We start from the raw sequence: 24,352 nt of genomic DNA, 5'->3' as shown, positions 1-24,352 counted from the left end.
AAGTCATCAGGCTGGAGTAGGCCTTGAGTATTCTTTTATCCCAAACACATGATCTTATCAGAAGCCCATTACGTTTATCATCTCATTAGGAGGGAACATTTGGAGCCAGTGCAGGAGTATGTTGCTCTATAAATGTTGTGCTTACTTCAGTGCCTGTCGTGAAAAGAAGTCAGTGCTTTGGGAAGGCCGGGAAACACTGTCTAAATGCATGTGCCTAAAATTAGGCTGTGAGTTTGTGGGTACGTGTTTGCATGGGGGGGTGGCTGAGTCGGGGATGTGTAAAGGGAGCGCCCGTGCGTTTGTGTGTCAGTGTTTCTGTCGGTGTGGGTGTGCAGCAGGGTGGTGATGTTTCACTGTACGTGCATATCTGACTGTGCATATGTTTATAGGCTGAAGGTCAGGTCTTTTTGATATGATAGGTATTTTCCTTTCTTTCTTTCTCCCTTTTTACAGAAATAAGCTTCTTTTCATAAAATGACAAAGAAGCTCTTTTTTCCCCAAAATGCATATTTTCATCTGTTTGGCATTTGTTTTTGAGGATTTTTGATTGCTGACCACAGTCTTTCTGGGGCTGAATATTTCTCAGAGATTCTGTTGGGGCTCTCACTCAAACTGGGACATAGTGGGTAAGCCACTTAGTTTTATCCTCCTGTCCTGAGACCTCGCCTATGCCTTGATATGGGAGAGGAGCAGAACAAGAGATGCAGAAGGGTAAGGTGAGGCAACCAAGAGTTTGTCTCCATGGCCATCACAGTGACATTCTCATTCTACCCATTCCTTGAGCTGGCCAGACGCAGGGCATGGCTCTCCCAGGGATGAATGAGCCCCATGGGGGTAGCACTGCTGGGCTGCTTTAGGGCCCATCAGCACATCACCCGGACACCCCAGGAGCCATTGTCATCTCTTGTCTGGGAAACGCTCTCCCAAGCCCTCCTCGGAGCTCTTTCAGGGGTGGGGTATATGTTTGGTGGCTCCCAGACAAATGAAGATTTTAAGATGTGACATGCAAGGGCAAGAAGTTTGGCCGCCCTGGGAATATTCATTCAGGGCTGCACTCATACGGCTGAAACACTTCCAGACTTGTGCTCCTTTTCACCAGCTTGGAGCACTGGCCTGACAAATACACAGTTCCCTACGCTTATCCATGTACACAAGTTATCCACAGAGGTTGTGATGAAATCAAACCATAATGACATTTTTCCCTGATAGACTTCTCCATTCTTTCAAAGCCACCCTCTCTTAAAGACCTGGAATATTACACAGGAGGAAAAGGAGTGAAAGTCATTAAATAATTGAATAGTAATAAACCGATTTTTTCTGGCTCATGATGGTATTTCACTGTGTAAACCAGGAGGAAAAATAAACAGGGGATTTAGTAGTTTGGAAGTAGCTCAAAATTGAGCAGCCGCTGGATTTTCTGACACCTAGCTCGCGATAGTCCAATGCTACCGACAGGACTCTCCTTAGGGATCCTTTCCATCAGTCCAGCTAGCAGCTCTGGCTAATTTCCTACCGTTTTTTCAACAGGCTTATTTGCCAGACAAAAATACAACAGGCTGTCAGAACTGGATACCTCTGGGGACTGGCAATGATAATACAATACAAAATAGGATACCAACAGGTCAAAGGTTTCCATTTCACAGAGTACTCTAATGACTGAAAGTCATTATTGCTATGCAGTCTGTTTGAAAAGAGTAGATGGATCTCAGTTCAGTTTTTAATGGGCCAGTGTTACAGAAACAACCTCAAAAATTTGGCATCTTTGTTGGCAGTCTCATTAGAGAAGCCACAGAATAAATGGGCAAGGATAATAAAGTCTCCTGCTGCTTTTGATCCTTTCAGGTCAAATCTGAGTCATGTTGGTCGAAGCCGTGTGTGTATGTGGCAAACTCACCCTCACACTGTGTGTACTGTAGCTGCCTTGGATAAACAGATCTGTTTGGCCCTTTGGTCATTACAACTGTGAACTTGGCAGTTTTCACCATCTCTACAGCCACAGTTGCTGCTGTTGTTGTTGATTTGCAGATATCTTTTAAAAACAAAAAGGGAAACATTTTAGACCAAATCCTCCGCTGGCGTTTTTCCATCCCAGCTGGTGGAATTATGCCAACACCCACATTTGCCTCTCTATGTATTTTCTATTGCTGCTTTCTTCTCCTTTTAAAAGGAGATAGATGAAAATAAGCAGAAACCCCCTATCATTAGGAAATATCTTCAGGGAATTGCCCAATACAAAAGTTGGTTATTGTTGCTTGGCTTTATTTAAATCACCTTGGTATGACCCAGAAGTGACCAATGCTTCCGCCTCCCCATGATCTGACACAGCAGATACAGGACCACTGATGGTATCAGGTCATAGGAACCACCCTGCAGACAAGTGTGATTTCTCTTCTCTGTTTCCCCCGGCAGATGAACCCAGCAGGTGCTATTTCCACGACGGTGATGGAGTCTGTGAGGAATTCGAGCAAATGACCAGCATCAAAGACTGTGGTGTTTACACTCCCAAAGGCTTCCTGGATCAGTGGGCTTCCAACGTCTCTGTCTCACACCACAGTGACCAGCAGTGCCCAGGGTGGGTGGTCATCGGTCAGCCAGCAGCAACCCAGGTGAGGACAGCATGTTCCTTCTTCTCTCCTGGAAGTCCAGCAAGGAGCAGTGTTCTCAGGTGGAGGTCAATGGTCAGCGTTCAGGGCTGCTGTTACCCCTGCCTATTCACTTGTTGCTTCACCAAGGAAGGCCCCTGGCAGCAGTTTCTCTCTTTCTGAGCCTGATTAGTAGTGATGAGTTGAAATTCAGTCCCAGTCACCCAACTCGAACTGGCTGAAGTTGTGGCTGGATTGATTCAATGAGCTGTGCAGGAGTCACCTCTCCCAGCCATCATCACCTAGAAGATAGACGGGCTCTTCACAGCAAGCACAGGGGACGAGCTTGTGGCAATGAGTTCTGAAGGCTAATGCCGAATAATACAAAAGAGTGTTCTTTCTTTTTTAATAGTTTTGTGTTTTCTGCCTCCCAGTTCCATAAAAGCACCCTATTGTTCTATTCTGAGAAAGGTCCTGTCCATTCCCAAAGCCATTCATTAGCTTTAACCCCCTTCTCCCATGTCTCCTTTGTAACATAAATAGCTCCAGTTACCATAACTTTACCTTTTGTCTCTTTGAGAGAATTAGATTCAAATGAGTTCAAAAAAACATTAGATAAATGCCTGGAAAACAGAGCTGTACAGGATGCAGATGCAGCAGTTCAGATGCAACCTGATTTGGGAAAGCCCACATTGCTTGTTGATGATTTTTAAAGGGAAAGGATCTTCATCTATAAGAGCTATTTTGTATATTCCTCCTTCAGCCCCCACTGTTGTCCCTTACTAGAGTACCTATCACACTAATCAACTTTGGCTGACTTCTGGTTGGATGCAGAGAAGTTTTTCTAAGAATCTAATTATCCAGGAGGTGTCTTGAGTAGGCAGTGCAGAGAGGAGTGCCGTGTCACAGATATGACAAGCAGATCTCTCTGTGAATAGTAAATGTTAAGCATTTCCAGTTGGCTTGCAAGAGAAAACATCTTTATGCAAGAGACTTGGCCTTGCTCACATTGCACAAGTCTGTAACAAATTAATGACCAGGTCAGTTCTAAATGCACAAAGCGTGGTTAGCTGGCAGAGTATCAAGACAGAATTCCGAGCCCAGTATTGACTTTTTGTCATGGTCTCATTTATTATTTCACACTGTAAAAGGAACTTTCCTCTGGACCCTTGCTTGTGCCTTCACAACTTGTTTCCCATTCAAGCTCCCTGTGCAGACCAAAGGCCAGTGTCTCCAGTTCAGGTGCTGCTTTTTGGGCATGTCCCCAGGCATTCTGTCCCCCTGCAGCTGCTCAGAGAGCTGCCCTGATTTTCTCTGAAGCACTGGTAGGAACTCAGCCACACCACACAGTAGGTAACATATGGTCCTGTGGTGGAAAAACCACCACCACGCATACACACAACAGAAAGCCCTGCTGTGTAGCCACAACTCAGGCGTGTTTGTTGTACCCAGATGAGATGAAGTTGTCACAGCTTTGTTAAAAAAAAAAAGGGGCAAAAAAAGCTGTTGTATTTATAGGCAGAGCAGTAGCATATCACACACTGGCAGAGTGAATGGGAACATGCCTCCTGTTATTGCCTGGCCCCTGGGGAGATAACAGTGTGCTATTTACTTCCAGCAAAAAGAATTTTTGCTTTAGCTCAGCTGGTCCTATTACACCAGTTTGAGTGCATGGGGTTCATTGACCGTTTTAATCACATAGATTTCGGGAAAGTCTTTGTTTCCCCCAGGAACAAGACAGTTGGCTTGGGAAAGCACCTGACTTGTCACTCTGGAGAGGTGAGGTGGGGCAGCAGGTCATCAGTCTGTTAGCTTGTGGAGATGAAAATTAACCTAAGAACTCCTGTAATCACTGCATGTAATGATCACTGTGTGTAAACATGTTTGGCTTCATTATCTGCACAAGCACTGAGCCTTAGGGGTTTTCTGTATTGATGAAAAGAGCACCTTTCCTCACCCAGATACCTTTCACAGTAGGTTGTGTGCTTGTTGGTCTTGTGCAAACTTTTCATGTTGTTGCTGGGTAGCTTCCTGATTAATCAGAGTGGTATTTGTGTTGGCCTCCCATCAGGAATGCCATGAAGGATATGTTTGAGTGCAGTGCCCAGCAATATACAGAATACATAAGCTGCCTATTTGTCAGCCATCCCCGTCTCTCATCATTGCCCCAGCGTTCTCAAGGCGCTCTAAAACATTTTAAGCGTGTCCTGACTTCAAATGTTTCTCATCCTTAGATATCTCAACACCAGGTTCTCTGCATGACTGTCATAGTTCTGTCAAGGCTTTTTCTGAGGAGTTTGCATCCCAGGTTGGTTGGTTGTTCTGGTATCTCTCAGCAATATCTGCCCATGTGCCTTGTTTTCTGCCGGGGGATTGTTGATAAGCACAGGCTGGAGAGCACTTTCTTCTTGTTGTAGGGCTGTTTCTGTGACCTCTTTGCTCAGTTCACTGAAGACATTGCCCATGTCTGCAGCTGGCTCCTCCTTAGATACCCACACTTAGTTATTAGTTTGAGATGGCTCTTACATCACTTGTTAGTGTGAGGTTTCCAAATGGCAACATAGTAAGGGAGATAAAAAAGAAACTTCGCAGTATAAGATTTGTTTTGAACAATAAAATGCTTACAAAGAATGACACAGTCTTGGCAAAGAGATATAGATTTGAAAAACGGAAAGGTCAAACAGCCCCCCCTTTAAACAATCACCCTTTCTGCAGAAGCAAGACTGAGAAACAGCCACTTCTACTTTCCTGGCAGCCACCCTTCAGTGCTGATTAAGAAATATTCTCAGTACTGACAGCATCATATTCAGAGCCAAAGAGGGCCAGTCAGCAACACTGCACCAGCACAGAAAGGCAAACACCAGTGCAGGGTAGTTTTGCAGTTTGATTTCTAATCTGGTGTTCTCCACTGACCTGGAAGCAGATGCTGCTCAGTACCTGTTGTCAGCTGCAGGAGGAATTCAGCAATAAGGGCTTTGCTCACTCTCGAGCTGTTTTTTTTTTTCCTCATGCTTCTGCTGTGAGTTTGCAAACAGCCTCTCCTTCCACACCAGTTTTGTTTTGCCACAGTTTATGCTGGGTGAGTGCATTAGCTCCTGTTAGTCTCTCTTGCTGGAGTAAGTTGTACTGAGCAGGGCGGATTTGGGTATTTTGCTAAGGTGTCTGTACAGATGTGCCTCTGGAGGAAGCCTCTGACAGACCTATTCCAGCAGGGATGCTCCAGCTGCAGTGAGCAGAGCAGAGGCAGGTGAGTGCAGGCTGAGCACAGGACACTGGCAGTGCCATTTCTCCTTTCCTCTTGCTGGTGGCACTCCTGCTTTTGGAGAACTGATTCACCTGCAGTTTCCCCTTGGGCCTTTACAATAGAGAATTATGGGATGGGACTAATGGGTCTTCAGGTGGCTGTTTCCTGACCTTGCTCCTCCTGTCACAGCAATCTGTGCTCAAGACTTGGCTGTTGGTGTGGGTTGGTAATTTAGAAGGACAGTCCCCCAGGAACTGTCTTTTGTTGCATTTCCTCCTAGCTGTGCAGAAGTTGTTTAGACCAAGTAACCATATATAAATAATTTTTATATATATATTTTATTTATATATATATATAAAAAAGTAACTTTTTTTGTCCCTATGCCATTGTTTGAGCTTGGTTTTCCACTTTATGGAAAAGCCACACAGCTCAGGCACAGTTAACAGAACAGGGACTCTTTCCCAAGGCTGCTGGGCACAGACAGATCCTGGGATTCGTTTTCATTCCCAGACTAAAGAACACACCCTGTTCTCCTCTGGGTACCCCACAGGGGATTCTATGGAGTAAGAAGTTGTGGAAGGGGATTCTTATTACATCTTTCCCACAAGCAGAGACCCCCTCCTGCCCCTATTACAGTTCCCACAATTGCACTCATCCAGACTTGCTGCAGCAAACCTTCCACCAGCAGCAAAGATGTCTAGAATTGCAGCATGTCTGGAATAGCCCACAAAAGGAGAAGATAGGAGCACAAAAATATCCTGAATACTAAAAGAAATAACATGGTAGAGCAAGGGCTCCAAGAGTGGTAAGAAAATACCGTAAGAAAATTGAAGAGAAAGATGATGAAGTTCTCTGCCATGCAGTTTTATTCTGTCTAATAAATATAATGCTGAAGATAATTCCCCAAAGATCCAGCACAGCCAGAAAATAGAGTAATCTTGAACAGGAGTGGAAAGAGAGGAAACCTGCAACTTTTAATGGAGAAGCCATTCCTTTCCTTTGGGGTGATCTTGCTGAGAAGAGGGAGGGTGTCTGTCTGTCGGCTCTGCAAGTGGCCCTTTTTGAACTTCCCAATTCACAGCCAAGTCCCGTTGCTCTTCAACGGTAAGAGTTTTGTTGTGGTTGGAGGGATAAAAAATCCCCATTTTTAATAAGATGATTTGCTTTGCAAATGTCTTTGTTATTTATAGCCGAGCCAGACTTTGAACCACTAAGCTCTGGAGGATGAGGGCAGAATCCCACTAAGAAAAACCATTAATGGAGGAACCATGAGTGATCAGAGACCAGTTCTGGAAAAAGATGAACTGGACACTGTGCACAGGCTGTCACAGGAGGAACGTAGGTTTGCTGAACATGGCTGAGCTCATTTCCAGTACTGGCTGATCCACCAAAGGGCTTCAGCTTAGGTTACAGAGTCTCCAAGTCTAAAGTTAGTTCCAGGGGTCCAAAATGTTGTGTTCATTTCCCCTGGAAACTACAGACCAGCCAATTTGGTCTTTTGCCTGAGGCTGGAGAGTTGCGTCACGAGCCTGGCCCTGACTGTCAGGCAAATTCAGTCTGGAAAGCTCCTTCCTTGGATTAAGTGATGATATTTTTCGTATTCTTTTTTCCAATGCACAGTGGTTAATTAAGCCTTATCACGGCCACATTGCTTGGTCTCTGTTCCATTTAATAGAGGTGGAAATGGGAGCATGGAAAGGTAAAGCTACTGTTTGAGGATTAGACCTCAAAATCCTTCAGAGACATTGCCAGCACTGGGCATTACTGAGCCTAAACCTCCCAAGGACTAGGAAGTTCAGGATATCTTGAAAGGGAAATGTTCCTATCTTGGATAAAAAGAAAACTGTTCAGGGCCTGCTGAGAGTTGCTGCCTGGGAGCAGAGCCCTGGAGGGGTTTGAGGTCATTAAATCTGCATTTTAGCTCTGTCAGCCCCCTCACATCATCCTGTTTGTGAATTAATCCGTCTTGAGCACAGTTTGGCTGTTCATTCCCAGCACAAAAGGACTGGAAAACTGTCCCATCATCTCCTTGCTTTAATGGCTGGAAACATTGCTTCCCACCTGTCTTTCTGGGAAAGCTGGATTCTGCAACCTTTCTGCCAAAAGAACTCCACTGGGCCTTAGCTGCACATTTGCTTTGCTGCTCTGCCTCACTGGAAGAGGTGGTCCATGCGAAGGGTCCGAGGTGAGGGATGCTACAAAGATGTGTCATCTGCCACCAGTGCCATGACTCAGGAATGATCTCAGCACTCTGGGGAGCTAAATAAAATGAGAAATGGGATTTCTAGGTAGGCTGGCTAGCAGAAGGTTTCAGTTGCAGAGAGATGGCTGAGGAAGAGCATTACCCTTAAAGTCAGGTCAGGGCTGGTTTGAGGATGCTGCCCCTCACCTGGCTGCCTGCTCCCTGCCAGGACAGGGATCCCCTCCCTCCCACCCCTCCATCCCCATGGCTTCCAGTGCTCCTCTGCTCCTGGCTGGAGTAAAGCTCAGACCCCATAGCTGATGTCATAGCCTCTGGCTGATTTGTGTAAGGGGAGGACAGAGAGAACACAATGAGATGTCAGAGGAGATTCCAAGCAATTTTGCCAAACACTCAAGGGATATTTTTTTTTTCTTTCCACTCCCCTCCCCCCCTTGGTTTTTAGTATAATTTTTCAAGAGCACATATGCAAGTCATCTAAGGGAAACAGAACAGTGAGTACCAGGGGCTGGTACACTGTGTTCCCTTTGTGTACTGTAGAGAAAATAGATAAAAGAAACAAAGAATGATGCAGAGAGCAAAGCAGCCAACCGTACTCTCAGAGAGGTTCAATCTGACTTTTTCAGAGATGAAGGTCAAACCAAAAATCTTCAGGTGCCGGAAATTGGTCCCATCTTCCTAGAACTAGGAGACATTTACCACTAATGAAACGAGAGCAGAGTTCCATGCCATTTGTTGTTTCTAGAAGCAAGAAGAAAGGCAAGAAAGGAATATTGTCTTGGGCAGTAATACGGATTATGTGCTTCTTTAGGAAGTAAATTACCATTTTACGATCATATCTGCTGTACACCCAGCCACCCACCCAGATTAGAGGCGTCAATAGAGAGCAGCTTGGACCCCCCTGGCATCGGCGAGCCGGGCAGCCGGACCCCCCGACAGCGGCACTGCTCATTAACATGCACTCCTCTGAAAGGAGACCCCCCTCCTCGGCCCTTGCCCCTCAACCTGCCACTCTCCCCGTCTGCTGCTGCTGCTCACAAGCCTTGGGATGCAGAGCATGTCCAGCCGTGAGCGTGGGATAGCTCCCCTGCATCCCATCCGGGTTGTTTGTCTTGGGTCCCTCTCCATTCAGAGCAGAACGATTTTGCATAAATGCATCGACACGTCTGCTTTGTTCATGCATGAAGGGTTCTCGGCATTTCTTATCCCACCCCCACCCCGGCCTTCTTCTCCCCGCTCCCTGGCATGTGGCTTCACCAGCTTTTCCATGATTTCCCTGTGCAACAGCAAATAAACCTGCCTGAAGCACTGCCAGGCGACCCGGCGCAGTTAAAAATGGCCAGATAGATCTAAACCAAGCCATGGGAGAAGGGGATGGAAAAGGGTGCAAGAGCAAAGCCATAATGGCTTTTACTCTGTAATTTGGTTTCATGTTCTGCACAAGGAAACATGTCAAATATGTAAACAGAGCTCTCCAGGGTTGTAATGGAGCTACAAAGCCTCGGATGTACAGGCAGGCAGGGTGCTGCTCTCCAGCAGAACGGAATGCCATCCCCAAAACCACACGGTCATTTCTTTAAGCTGAAAGTAAACTTTCTCATGCCAGGAGCAAAGAATTTATTTTTTTTCTTGTAAATGAAGGATCGTCTGCACCACTTGTTTGGAGTACCGTAGGCATTTTAGCCCACATTGTCATAAGACACCTCGTATTTTGAATGCCAATGAATTTCAGGGTGTTCCTCTTAAGATGTCTCTAAAAGGCATAATTTGGAGGATGGTGTTTACCCAGTACTGTCCTGAAGGCATCTTGAGTCAATCCCTCTGTCCCCACCTGAAAATAAGAATCATCTTTAGTAATAATAATAATAATAATAGTAATAATAGTAATAATAGTAATAGTAGTATAATAATAATAATAATAATAATAATAATAATAATAATAATATGAGGAGAAAAACAAACAACGAACTGGGGACCATTTGGATACACTGTTGAGCTGCTCCAAGTCTCTCCTGAACTGTGCTGCCTTAGCTGGAGCTGCAACTGTGGAGGAACCCCACATCTGTGCTCACTTTTGGAAGTGCTGCCTGCAAAGCTGCAGGACCGCTCTTTCCTCTGAGGTCATTTCAGTGGGGAATCTGATAAGGAGACATGATTCACACTGGTAATTCAAATTCACATCTGGTAAGTGGCCCAGCTCCCCGTGCTATCAGCAGGAGTCTCCTGGGGACTGGGTTTCCACCATGGTCTCAGGGTCTGGCTCCAAGCTCTCACACGTGCCAGGAAATGGTTATTTGCAGGATCAGTGCTATTATCTGTCCCCACATGTACCTCCTCTCTGGGAGAAGCCCTCAGCTCAGGAGAACATCAAGTTCTGCTTAGCCATTTTAGTCACTGGGTAAAAATCCTTCCACTTAGCACTTCTGGCAGTGGATGTCATTTTTCCATTTTTTTGGTAATTAACCCTTGTGTCATCATGCTCAGAGAAGACAAGTCACTCTTCAGAGAGGGGCAGGTGAAGCACAGGGTAGAGATGACCTTCTTCCCACCTTTCTCCATCCAAATCCCTTTGAAACATTTGTCCTTCCAGCAGAGCTGCTCTGTCCCTGTGCCTGGCACTAAGTGCACACTGTGAGCTGCAGAGGGAAAGCCTCACTCTGTGGAAATTTACCTCGTTCCCAGAGGTTGTTCCTGCTGAGAAAGGCTGGCCTTGGCACCTGGGTGTTCCTCCATTCCCTCTGCTCCCCCATCCTCCCAGTGCCTGCTCCTGGAAGGCAGTGAGGCTGAAGGAGCTGTGAGCTTCGTCTTTCACACAACACTTAAATTCCTCCAGTAACTTCTGGGAGCAGCTGGGAGTTCCTCTGAACTCCCCTACTAGCCTGGGACATCAAGGACTAACTGCTTCAAGTATTTTGGCTTAATTTGTTGGCGTTTGAGGTTTATTGGAGCAACCAGGGTTGTTCCAAGTTTAGAGGGGAGTGACAGGCTTCCCCAGACAAGCCTTTACTTGGGCGGAGATGTGCAGGGGCTGGAGGCAGCAGCTGGTGCTGCTCTGTGGGCTCTCCCTGGATGGTCCAGCTCATTTAGAGGAATTTGTTTGCAGCATGGTGGTTTCATTACTCTGCAGTTTTGCTGGGAAAAGCCCAGCCAAGCAAGGGGGAACCTTTTGATTTGCATACTGCAAGCCATGTCTTCAGGTGTTGAAAAACAAACCAGAGGGTTTAATCTTGATTAATACCCCTTGATGTAGGGCTGATAGTTGGATGGGGACTGAAAGGTTTTGCTAGCTGAGGTGTGACTGCTCCCTGGTGCACAGGGCAGCTCCTCCAAGCCCCCCTCCGCATTCCCCTGGAGCCTCTCTGCAGCCTTCTCTTTTCCTATTAAATTCAGGGCCTCTTCCCAATGTATCATCTCCCTGGATGTATCCAATTAAGGCCTGTTGACAGCCCAGAGCAGACTTACACCCTTAGGATTAGAGGCATGCGTATGTCTTCATATAGGGAAGGACAACAACAGGGTGTCTGGCTGGCTCACTGGGAGCACAGTGGGGGAAGCTGAGCAGCCTGGAGAGGGAAGAGGAGCCAGGGAGAGAGAGATTTGCACCCCCAGTTATCCTTGCCTGTGGAAGGGCTGTGTGCTGAGTGTTGCGTGCAGTTTACACAGCGTGTTTACATGGGCCATAACCCTAAACAAAGCTGAAAAGCATGGCTTTAACTCTGGAAATAAAAGTACTGGAAACCCCTGGTTTTCTGCACATGAGAAAGTTTTGTTCTTTAAACACACAGATGTTTTTAAATGAAGAATCACTCTTTTGACCTTTTCTGAGTGTGATCATGTGGTCGGGGCTGACATTAACCACTGCACGGCTGCTTGCCTCAGCCGCAGGCGAAGCTTAGCCAGGGGTCTGCAGGGCTCAGGGTGGCACCTGCCTTGTTTCGCATTCTGGGAAGTGGCTCCTGTGCCCCATGAGCACTCAGGGTGGTGCAGGGATGGCAATACTTAGGGTTTGCTTCTACTGTACAGGAAACAAAAGCAACTGCATTTTTTTTCCTGCTTGAGAGTCGTGGCTTAATTTTTTTTCTTATGTATCTCTTTTTTTATCAGTAACATAGCCCGTGTGCTTCTAAGCATCTCTGTCCACCTCAGCCAGTGTGTTATCCTGATGGAGAACTCAAGTTTTTAAGGGATTTGTTGTTGTTAATTTTGGGTTTTCTCTACCTAGCTGTGTGTTTTCTTCATCCAAACAAAGGTATGGGACCAGCTCTGGGCAGGAAGGAGGGGATGTTACCGAGGGGATGTTACCAAGTGGATTGTACCAACCCTGCTTTGCCTTACAGGAGTTGCAAAAGTGCAATGAATCTAGTGAGCCAGAATCATGAATATAATAACTAAAATATATTTAAGATCCTCCTAAAGTGTGGCACACTTTCTGCCTTTGACAGTTAGATTTTCTGGTGCCAGCTGCTCCTGAGTGAAATGCTCCAGTCAAAGGAAAAACAAAAAAAATTGCTTTTGCTCTGCTCCTTGGTGATGAAAGCTGATGGGATGGGATTGTTTTGCTTTGCTGCAGCACCCCACAGCCAGCCTTGGCCCACAGCTGCACAAAGCTGTGCTGCAGTGGACCTGGCTGGTTCATGTTAGAGACGGGCAGCTCGGGAACCGAGTGCTCAGCCAACAATAATGTTCTGGCTCCTGTATTTGTTTAACCTCGCTCTCCAGTGGATGGATATACAGTCTGCTAAAGCACTTATCAGTCTATAATGCCTTCACACTTCTGTGAGCAGTAATGTGGAAGTTGTAGACAGGAGCTTGTGCTGCGGCTTGAAAATGTCTTTTAGCTTTAATGAGGCTGATACTTGCAGAACTGAAGGCCTAAATTCTTGTTTGGGTGCTGCTGCTTGATCCTGCCTGTCTAGCCTATTGCATGGGGTGCCGTTGCTGCTAGTAGCTGTATTTGTGAATTTGAGCATAATAACACAGTTCAGGGCTAACTCTAAGAATTACTGCTCTGAGGTAAGATCCTGGCAGTGCTGGCGTGGAAGATGCTGTTGTTTGAGAGCAGCATCTTTATGTCCTGCTGCTGAGTTGAAGAAATAGCAGAGGTCTGGCAGGAATAAATGGGAGCACATGGCAAATTGCTGGTTTGTACTTTCATGTGCTGCACAGGAGACTGTGCTGTGCACTCAGAACTATCTCTTGATTCTGCATCCCTTCCGTTTGCATCTCTGAATGGCAAAAGAAGCAGGGGCAGGTGCAAATTGCACCCAGGAGCTCCAGATGCTGGGGTTTGCTTGTGGGCTGGCGTAAAAGATGAGTTGATTTTTAAATCCCATTAGTGCAATTATTTCTTCTTTTTCTCACCCTATTTTTCTGTAGTTGCTGGCCCTGGCTTAACCGATGTCCTTGGGGTGATCCTTTGAACTGTGCAAAAATCATCTGGTTAGGGTTTTGTTGGAAAATCAAAACTTCATATTGTTTTTTTTCCACGGGTCCAGCAAGCATCCTAGATATTTGATTACACCTGGCTGGCTGTCAAAGCCCATGTGAGTTTGGGATAGGGCCAGTCAGAACTGATTTACAGTTTTTTCAGGTATGCCATGTGAAGTTTATGGTTTGATGTGATTTTGATTTGAACTCACTGGTTTTAAATGAAGTTTGCTTTGAATCTGGAGATAACAGAAATTCAAAGGGAAGCTCAAAGAATGCAGGTCTGCATGATTTAAAAATGGAAATATATTGTTCATACCGGCTCTTTGGAAGTGAAATAACTGCATTTTTGAGAAAGCTAAAGTTAATAACACACCTTGAATACACATGCAATCTGGGCCATCATCTAATGGAAATCCCTGTAGCTCCTTTTCGCTTGCCTCGAACTAAACCAACTTACATGACAAAATGAAATAGCCCTTGCATCTCCCACTCATTTCTGAATCGCAGCCCTGTGTTACATCCAAAACTCTAGGAAATTTCCCTTTGGAGATGAACACTATCATTGTAAAGTAGAGAAATTTATCATCGTGTCACATTGCAGGCGAACTATTGGTGCCCTGCCCGCAGTGTTTTCATACACAGAAAGGTCACTTTCCAGTTACTAAAAAATCCAGCCAAATCTTCAGCTGAGAATCGTGGCTCTGTGCTAAGGAAGCTGTAATATCATGCTAATTGAATTCTGAGTCTGCAAGGTCCAGACACATCGGCTGCCCCAGGTTCAAAGTGGACGTGGCTGTGCTGAGACTGGACATAGGGACTGGCAGCAGGGCTTTATTTCATCCTGTAGGAGATGTAAGCTGCTTCCCAATCCCACAGCCAAATCCTGTTCTTCATTACACGGGGAAAATTGACAGATGAGATTTCCTTTGACTTCTGAGCCAACTGAATCTGGGAGTAATATAGCATCAGTGTGTTACCCCAGGAGTTTCATCAGCTTCCAGTTGGTAAAGCTTTTCTGTGGATCACCTGCCCACATGCCTTTGTCCTGGAGCAGGGCATGCTGCAGTTTTTCATCTTTTGCCATCAGACCTTTAGGCACCCCAATGAAAACAGGCAAAAGCAGACAAAGAGCATGAAACAGTAGAGCTGTGCTATCAGAGGACAAGGAGGGTTTGGGGGGAGAAGCTGCAGTTGATGAGCATCAGAGATGAGGTGAAGTTGCTGCTGTGGAAGTAGCAGTAGACTGTAAGGTAAGGTGGCTCTTGAAAGAGACAGAGGGACACAGCTTTCTTCCCTCATTTTATGTTTAGAATTTCTGCTGCTGCATTTCAGATTTGGTTTTAGTTTTTTATTTTATTTTCTGCAACAGAAAGCCATTGTTAGTGCACATAAAAATAAATGTGTGTCCCAGTTTGGGAAAAGTAGCTTTGAATGTTTTCCTTAAGTTTTAGAGGTCAACCTGGAATGACCCAAGACTGACATTCACAGTTGGGCAGACAACTCTGGACTCAAATTTCTGATGGGATAAATCCACTGATAAAGACAGCTGATAAAGACACTTGTCCTAAAGCATTTCTGACCAGAATCTAGAAGGAAACCCGGAGCAAAATTCTTTGTGCTGCAGTGTGTACAGTTTCCATTTGAGCTTTGTGGGCTCCTGAGGTTTGAAATGGTCAGAGAAATTGGCTGGAGTTTGAGGTGTTTGTTGGAGCCCAAATGGTGGCCTTTTTAATGGTTCGGTGCTCACTAATGTGGGCAACTTCATTTTTCCCTAGCTCCAACCCAATTCCCAGCTGAAATGAGAAAAGCAGTGCAACAGCTTTCAGAACAGATTGGAGGTCTGTGCTGCAGTCGGCAAACTGGGTGGTGTCCATGTGGCAGTCAAGCTGCCTTACAATATTGGGCAATAAACAGGCAGGAACCTTTCTGATATTTAGCAACTGCACCATGGTTTCTCATCCTTGGGTGAGATTAACCTTAGGTCGGCAAGAACAATAACATATTTAAGAATAAAAGGGCTGGGTGACTGCCAGCCTGGCCTGGCAAGGCAGGGAGAAAGTTTTCATCTGTAAGGGATGTGTTAAAATGCTGCTCATGTCATGGCTGGGGTCCTCTGGCATGTGTTGAGTTAAATACAAATAACATTCTGCAGAACAGTCAGCTAAATATTGTAGATTAATTAGGTTCCAGTATTACGGCCGAAATCTGTTCTTTAGCTGGATCTTCAAACAACAGAAGATGTTCTGTTTGTGCCTCCATGGGTTTTGTATCAGTCCATGAGCTTTTCTGCGCACTCATGCAGCCTCACTGAGGATGTTTTGTGCTCCACAAATAGCTGGTACTGTGGGTTTTACCAAGAGATCCTGTTCCTGCCTGCTCCATGGTTGCTGTTTTGCCAACAGGTATAGCCTGTTTCATCCCAGAAACACTCTGTGTTGTCTGTCGGGGTGCAGAAGTGTCAGCAGCACTTTCCTGTAGAAAGGAGGGGGGAGAGGCAGCTTTTGGACCTCAATCTCCACTTCCACCCTCCTCTGCAGAAGGAGGATGCTCCCCACTGCCTGACCAAGTGCCCACGACGGCCCCTCGCAGCCAGACAGAGCTCGAGGACATGGTCTGGAGGGAGCCCCGCCATGGTTCACCAGATGGGATTTTGGGAGCAGACAGATCTGTGCACTGGAGGTTTGCTCTGCGTCCAGCCGCCCCAGGGCATGCAGACAGGCACGTCCGCTCCAACCACGGTGCCAGAGCTGAGTAGGGCAGCATCCGAGCTTAAATAGCAGCTTTTCTGTCTGCATTTAGAATTATTTTGATGTTACAATGCTGAGAACCACCAGTGTGTGCAAAGCCTGTGGTGTCTGACTGTGCTTGTGCGGTGGGAAGGTCAGAGTGGGATGGGATCTGTGTTTAGCCCACTCCTTTGGGGAGCTGTATCCTCACACCTGTGTGTGCTCTCAGCAACATCTGAGCACCATTTTGTGGCTCAGCCACCTGTGTGGTGTGGGGGAACATCATCCTCATCTTCCAGACAGGGTGCTCAGGCCTGGAGAAGCCAAGTGCTGCCCAGAAGGCTGTACTGGGGCCGTGCACTGGGCACAGTTGGGCTGGGATCTAGTCCAGTGCCCAGTCCAGAGGATTTGTGATCCATAACCTGTAATTCAGCTGCAACAGAAACCCATCAATGCAAATTCACATTGCCTGCAGTCACGGGATGGCTGGGAATCATTCACAAGGGCGCCTTCCAAAATTTGCTCTTCAGCAAATTTTCCCATATTACTTTGAAGGAAATGGAGTTGATTGCAATAGTAAATGTGTTTTTGATGTGGCAAAAAGCTAAGTGCTCCCAATATATCACTTTTCCCTTTCTGCTGACACATTCCTCGGTCCCCCTGAGTAAGAGAAGGAAAACAGGAGAGGCGGTTTGAAGAACATGTTGTGCCTTTGATTGACAAGAGGTTGTATAAATCAGTCAAAGGGAATCCTCCAGGCATTCCCTCTTGTGGGAAGATCCCACAGTGCTCTCTGGCCTTGATCGTTCTGTCTGTCGATGTTTGTGTACAAAATGTGTGGGTGGGAGACGAGCTGGATTTGAACCTCCGAGAGGAACAGACATCAGCTCTTTTAATTGAAAGCAGCTTCCTCGGGAGGGGGATGACATGGGCTTCCAGTAACTAGACACAAATAGTCGCCGCATACTTTGGAGCACATACTAAGCTCCTGTGGATATCCCCAGTTGCTGTGTGGGTCTGAGAATCTGGATAAGCCCCAGTGAGTGAAGTTTGGAGCTCTGTGTGATGCTGTCATTCTTCAAAGCAAATACTTCAGTGTTCGGTAACACCCTGAAATGAGAAGTCTATCTATGCTTCTTCCCTCCGCAGCTGTCAGGTGCTTTAGCTGCTGGTTTGCATCATTGTACCAAACTAGAGGATGTTAGGATCTGTTTCTCCTAAGTGTGAATTCCTGCAAATAGCCATGAGGATAGATGATATTCTGTCTTCCAGGCCACTGGAACTTGTAGCTTAAAAGTGTTTGTGCTGCAGTAATCACAGAATCATTCAGGTTAGAAAAGATCATTGAGTCCAACCATTAACCTAAATAATAGGGGCCTTCGGGCTGCTGCCACATTCTAGGGATGCCTTAAAAGCAGAGGTGTGAAAGACTCTCCTAGCAGATGATTCTCAGACTAGGCAGGTGTGATGTGACACACAGTGCCTGGGCAGAATTGAAAGGCAGATGGATTTACCATGTGTGTTGGAGCCTGTTGGGATGGTGGAGTCTGTAGGTGACTGGAAATGTTTATCCAATCCAGTTGTTTTCAGAGAAACCTAGAGAACATTTTTTAACATTAGCTAAGTTTACTGGCCAGCAGCTAGTGGAGAAGCGGCTCTTGTAGCCATTCATCTCTGTTAGACTTTTCCCACACTTCTCAATTAGGTTCTTCTAAAAGAACCTTTTACCCCAGGACCACTTTGAAACACTTGTCTGGGTAGCGATGGATCAGCCTCAGCAGGGGGAAGCTTATCTAACCTGTTCAAACCAGGCCAGTCTGACAGCCCACGTGGCCTGAACACAGGCTCTTTATGCAATGCTCAGATTTTTGCTAATATTCTCAGGCAGAAGCAGAAAGTGCTAGAGTTCACACACGCGCACAAATCAAACAAGGCATTTAAAAGTTATCAGAGATTTCCAGCCCACCTCAGCAGGGGTTTATTTTGGGTTAGATTCAAACTTTTGGTGAAGGTCTGGGTGATTTCTTAATTCAGGTTTTCACTCATCCGTTAAGTGGCACTTAAAAAGCACCGAAAGTCAGTACTGTGTTTCTTTCAGCCACCTTTATGGACCAATAGAGCAGGAGGAAAGTAAGAATAAGAACAAAATCATATAAAAGTAATGAGACCTTTGTTCATGTCAAAGAGCTCTCTGACCATATAAATTGCAGATGTGGGTAAGATAAATTCCCTAGCTGGAGAGGTATTAAAATAAAAACCATGCTCCCAACAAGAGACAGGCTGCTGAAAACGCAAGAAGGGAGAGTTGCGAAACCGTACATGTCGAATTGCTGGCCTGGATTTCAAATGCCAAAGATAGTTTATGTAAAGCCTTGCTCTTCTGTAAAATGTAACACTATCCACTGGCTAGCCTCAATGAAGCTTGGTCCCAGTTGTTTCAAAAAATAAATAAACTAAAAATCTTCTTCCAACCCATTAAAGCTGATTTATGTTTTGCCTGTAAGATTCCTCTGTGCTGGATCTTGAGGGACTCAGATTTTAAAGGGGATTACCTCACTTTTAGCCAATCTGGTTTCTCATTCCCAGGCATCCAAGGCTCTCTTTGCAGTGCCCAGACTGCCTGGTGAGACCAAGAGGGCATTTCCATGCAAAATTATAGTGGGCATAGGATTTTGAGTGGCCAAAAGCATCTTTGTTATTTCTCTTGTTTCATGTCAGGGTTTTCTTTTTGGTTTAATAATCAGGTTGCTGATGGGAACGGCTTTACTGACAGCACATCAGCCCAAGGAATTCCCTCTATTCCTATGGTAAGGACAGCCAGTGAGTTCAGCAAAGGCTTGTGAATCCAGCAGGTACATGTCAGATGCTCCAGAGCCTCAGCTATAAGTATCCTTCTAATGCAGTAGTAACTTCTTCCTTGGTGGACATTTCCTTTTTTCTCTTTGCTGGGGAGGTGAAAGGCTGTGGTCATGCATGCTTCTTTTTTGAAGCAGCTGCACTGAGCAGTGTGTTTTCAGGGTAAATCCTACCATTTCTTGCAGCTTCATTGTCACATCTGACGTACTGAAGGCACTGCAAGGCTCTCTGGTACTTAGATTCTGGCATTTCTTTTAGCTTTTCATCTGTGGCAGGACTTGGGATTCATCTACTTTACTGAAAAGAGCAGTTTGCCTCCAATCTCACTGCTGCCTGCCATGGAAAGGCTGCAGGTGTAGGTGATTCCACTTGCAGAACTGGCTGGTAAAAAAGGAAATCAGTTTGCTTAAATTGGGTTGTAGAGGCAGGACTTTCCTGGCTACACCTAGTTTACAGGGTCAGCTGTGGCTTCCCTGGGGTTACAGGAACATCAGGTTTAAATAGGGCAGTGCTGGAGCACTGTGGAGGCACCTCCTGACTGTCTGTGCTGGGAGCTGGGGTGTTCAGAAGTGATCCTCACTTGGACTCCGGTGGGAAGAGTCCTGGTCCATTTGGGTGGGAGCAAAGTTGTTCTAAATGCTGTCAGAGACCTGGTACCAAATTCAGAGGAGGTTGTTGGCTGCCATCCAGCTGCTGTGAGTCTTTAGCTCCTCTTCATGATTCAGTTTTTCTTACTGGGGTAGAAGATCTGGAAACTTAACTTTTGAATAATCTCATGGTATTTAGAAGTGCCGTTATTGTGCATTGCTTTATCCTAGGAGTGCACCTGGACATTGTTTCCCCACTTGAAGCAGTCAGAATCCTTCCTTGCTGTCCTCTATGTCAGTTTTGGTGTTTCTTTTTTTTCCTGCTGCAGATGTGTCGAACCAAGGTGATTGACTTGAACGATGGTGTCTCCCAGTATGCCTGGTATCCCTGCACGGCCAACTTCCAGTACTCCCACATGACACAGACTGTTTTCTGGCTGAAGGTAGGAAGTGCACACATCATTCAGACGTTTCCTCTTTTCCTGCCTCTTCAAAGTTTCTCCAGCAATCAAAATATCATGGGCCAGCCTTCCCAGGGCCAAGCTGCTCTTTTCTGAAGTATGTTTAGAGTAAAAGAGCAGAACAATGTCTTTAAGCACTGTCTAGAGAGTCAGTAGTGAAGTCCCCTCGTGTGTGACAAGGCTATTGAATTTCTGAGAGGGTTCAGCTTCAGGGCTGTTTGACTTATCTAGTTTGTGTAGGAGAGATTGGAAGAGAAGATTTCTGTGTGACCTGGGATGGGAATTCTTCTTTTAAAAGTCCTCAACTGACTCCTGGGGATTTTTTAAAGCCCACCACAGTTTTCCACCTCAGGCTTTGTGGGCTTTGTGTTTTCCCAGGCTTATTTTTCCCAGCCTATGGTGGCTGCAGCAGTCCTTGTTCACTTGGTCACTGATGGGACCTATTACCTGGACCAGAAGCAGGAGACCATCGGTGTGCAGCTGTTTGACACCAAAGAGCAGAGCCACGATCTTGGTAAGACTGTGTTGTATTAAACCCCCTCTTTACTGCTTGCTTAATCTGGTGATGCCCCCTTTCACCAGTATTCCTGCTTGGTTTTTTTCAGAATTAGACCAAAAAATGGTGCTTGTTCAATGCTCCAAGCCCTGAGCCTCACTAGAGTTTGTGGGAAATGATGTGTTATTTTGAGTGGACATTTCTCCATAGCTGTTCACTGTGTGTTCAGAGGTGATTAGCTCCTCTTCAGTCACTAAAATCAGCACTATCTCAATGCTTCACACCCAGCACTGCCCTGGAGAGACACTGATGGTGCTGCAGATGAACCCCTGGGAGCAGGGAGTGAGGGACCTGCACCAGCTGCTGCAGCAAAGGCTTCTGCTTCACAGGGAGTGCTGGGTGATCTCTAGTCCTCCTTGCAGGGAGGTCTCCAGAGCCATTTAATGGCCAACATTCCCCAGGTGAAGTATTTCAGGTGGTGAAGGTCAAACCCCAGGGCCCTGCCAGGCTCCTGGCATGGCATCAAGCAGATGTGCCTGACAGAGGCAGGACCTGTGCTTGTGCTGAAGTGCCAGGATAGACCAGTTTTGTCTCTACCCTTGGCACAGGGCCCTAAACTGGGGAAGTTGTGTCTGGTGAATTGATTCAGGCTGCATTTAAGCTCCAGGACCAAGGAGCTCTCCTTAGCTCCCAACTCTTTGTCAGGGTAGGACTTGCATAATGCCTTCCCAGATGCTCTCTGCCTTTTTTTCACTGAGGAGAAAGCTGGCCAGATCACCTTGAGAGCAGTTTTTAAGGAGACATAACTCCCATCCCCCAGGTTTCTGGTTTACCAGAACGTTTCAATTTTAATGAGCTGAAACTCAAAGGAGCTTCCCACTAGAGACAAGAAGAAGGGACACACACAGAGTGACAGGTGTTGGATGAGCATCCAGGATAATTCAGGATTTGGTGGGGCGTGGAGGAAAACGAAGGAAATATGTGTGGTGTCTGTTGTCCAAGAACAAACTGAAATTTGTAGCAAGTTGTGCAGGTTGAGTCAGGATGGCTCCCAGTTTGCCAGAGCCCTTGGATTAATCTTACCCTCCTTTTGCAAAACAGTGGCACATAGCTCTATTCCTCTGAGAAATAAATGATGGAAACACGAGCATGCCAGCAATACTTAATGTGACATTTTATAGGGACAGACAGACTGGGAGAGAAAGAGGATAAGAAAGAGGAGCAAAGAGGAAACTGAGGGTTAGGTTTTGAAATCTTCAATGAAGTTGCAACATGAGTTTGGCATGGCTCAGCCTGATGTCTGGACGTCCTCCCAGCTGAAATGCTGCTTTCATCATGGAAAAGCCCCTTTGGCCTTTCAGAAGAGGCTGCCTGGAGCAGAGGAGAGGTATAGGTGGGCTACCCAGCACTTCTCACTCAGGCAGGGCTCCCCACTGCTGTTCTGTCTGAGTTCTGACAGTGAGATGAAGTCCTTTTCCTGGATATTGTGTTTCATGTGTTTGAGTTATCACCGTGGCAAGCTGGAAACTGCAGCTGAGATGCAAATGTTGTCATGCACTGGGTGCAGGACCGACTGAGACACTCAATGAGCCTTAAGCAGGAGTTCATGGCAAATTAAAGTACATCCAAAAGGAAGGAGCAATAGTTTAAAGTTTAATCAGACATGCAGTTTCCCACCTTGATCAGAGCCAGTGGATGCCCAGAAAATAATGTGAAGCTTCTTCTAAGTCCTGGTAGGAGATGGAGAGGTTGGGGTGCCAAAAACCTCAGTGCTGTTGGTTCAGAGCCATCGTAGACACCGGGGTTCAGCTGCTGAGCTGAATAGATGGGTGCAGAATGACAGAAACGGGTGATCCTGGGACAGCTCTGACTGCCCCCATGGGTACCTGTGCCTTCTTCATGGGTTAAGGTAGGGGAGTTAAATAAATAACCCTGACCTCTCCAGCCCCCATTTTCCTGGTCAGGGTCAGAAATAACCAGCAGTGCAGCACATATCTGAGGGTCTGTTCTGTTGTGGGCACCACCTGAGTGCAAGGAATGAAATAGAAGTGAATAAACAGCCTCATACCATAAGGTCTTTCTTGGCTTTCCATCAGAGAAGGCAGAAACTTCCAAAGAATTTGGGAACCCGGGATTTTGAGTATTAACTGCACCTGTTTGTAAGTGAGAAACATGCACCGTTCCACAAGGAGCTGATATCAAAAGACCTGTGGGAGGCAAGTAGACAGGGAGGTTATTTCAGGGTCAGGTGAAGACCAAAACAAAAAGAGGTTTGCTTTTTTATTTTTTTTTTTTTTTTATTACAGGAAGATTTTTTTATAGAGGGTGGGAGATAGATGTTTAAAGAGCGTGTCTTAATTCACAGGAAATCACTTTCTAAGGAGAAAAATGAAAGCCTTTTTATTCCTTCCCTTTTGAGTTAAGAAATCCGAACTGGGGGAAAAAAAATAATAACAGAAATCCCTGAGCCAGTCAAACATGCAAATAGAATTTATTTTGTTTTCAAATTTGTAAGAGTATCAGGGTAGCCAAGGGGCCTGGGCCAAAGCCATTGCTGGGGGAGCTCCAGTGAAGCAAATGTATCTGGAGCCAAGCTGATCCTCGGAGTGATGCCATGGAGCTGTGGAGGCAGAGCCTTGCAGGCAGCCAGCAGGCCATGAATCTCAATTAATGAATTTTGAGGGCAGCCCTCAGCTGTCTGTCCTCTGCCTTCCCCCTGAGATGGGTTTGGCCCATTTGAATTCAGGTTACTTCTACCTGAAGGTGGGAATTTCTTCCCAGCTGTCACCGAGTGCCTTCTCCACGGACAAAAGGGATTAAGAAGTCTCTTTGCTGCCTCTCTGGTGTTTCTGTGCCCCTCAACCTTGAGATGCTTTTATTTCCCCAAAACACAATTCTTTTCTTCTCGAGTGAGATCACCTGTAAAATCCTCAGTGGCTTCATCACCTCCATTTCTATCTCCAGGTCCAAATCTGCCTTTTCTTGCAAAGAACAAGATACCCTAAGGCTCAAAACTATTGAAGAAAATATCAAATCTGAGCACATTTAGTGGAAAACTCATACCATAAAGTTTTACACTGAGTGCTAATGACATGCACAGCTCCAACTGAGCCAGTGGTGCCTCGGCCCTGGTGCACAAAGCCCCCCAGCCCGCCAGCCCCATTTGATGCTGCATATAAAGGCTCCAACTGTCCTCCAGAACCTGTTTTACAATAGTGTGACTCCACTTCCCCCGTGCTGGTTGCTCCTGATTTACCAGAGCACAATAGAAATGTGGCTGTGGTCTAAAGAAGCGGCTCCGAGGGCCTGCCGTGCTCGCAGAGAGAAAGGCAGCCTTTCTTCAGCTGTCTGGAGGGATCTGCTTCTCTGCTAAGCTCTCCTGAGCGATTTGGGAAGCCCCTCCAGGCAGCTTACCATAACTTTTCAGCTCTATAAGGCCATTCCTCTGGGTGAAATGCCTCTGAAGTGCCCACAGCTTTGGGAAGCAATTGTGTTAAGCCTGACCCTTCCTCTGATCTTGTCTCTCCTCTGGCAGGTGTCCACGTCCTGAGCTGCAGGAACAATCCCCTGATTATCCCCGTCATCCATGACCTCAGTCACCCTTTTTATCACACCCAGGCTGTCCTCATTAGCTTCAGCTCCCAGTTTGTGGCTATCTCTGGGGTGGCCCTGCGTTCCTTCCACAACTTCGACCCCATCACCATCAGCAGCTGCCAGCGAGGACAGACCTACAGCCCTGCGGAGCAGAGGTGAGCGTGTCAGCCCTGCTT

The 24,352-nt window shown here is 46.2% G+C and overlaps 1 protein-coding gene across 1 annotated transcript in view; it reads left to right on the top strand.

Moving 5' to 3' along the window:
• Window positions 1–24,352, top strand: part of PAPPA (pappalysin 1) — a 180,306-nt gene that overhangs the window by 102,730 nt on the left and 53,224 nt on the right. The window contains exons 10-13 of the mRNA XM_010397645.4: window positions 2,410–2,606; window positions 19,955–20,068; window positions 20,465–20,600; window positions 24,118–24,331. Of these exons, the coding sequence (XP_010395947.2) occupies window positions 2,410–2,606; window positions 19,955–20,068; window positions 20,465–20,600; window positions 24,118–24,331 (661 nt within the window). The remainder of the gene's footprint in view (window positions 1–2,409; window positions 2,607–19,954; window positions 20,069–20,464; window positions 20,601–24,117; window positions 24,332–24,352) is intronic.

Source organism: Corvus cornix, chromosome 17, assembly GCF_000738735.6.
Source record: "Corvus cornix cornix isolate S_Up_H32 chromosome 17, ASM73873v5, whole genome shotgun sequence".
Taxonomy (NCBI): domain Eukaryota; kingdom Metazoa; phylum Chordata; class Aves; order Passeriformes; family Corvidae; genus Corvus; species Corvus cornix.
The sequence above is the reverse complement of the archived record's forward strand: the minus strand, read 5'-3'. Positions and strand labels throughout refer to the sequence as shown.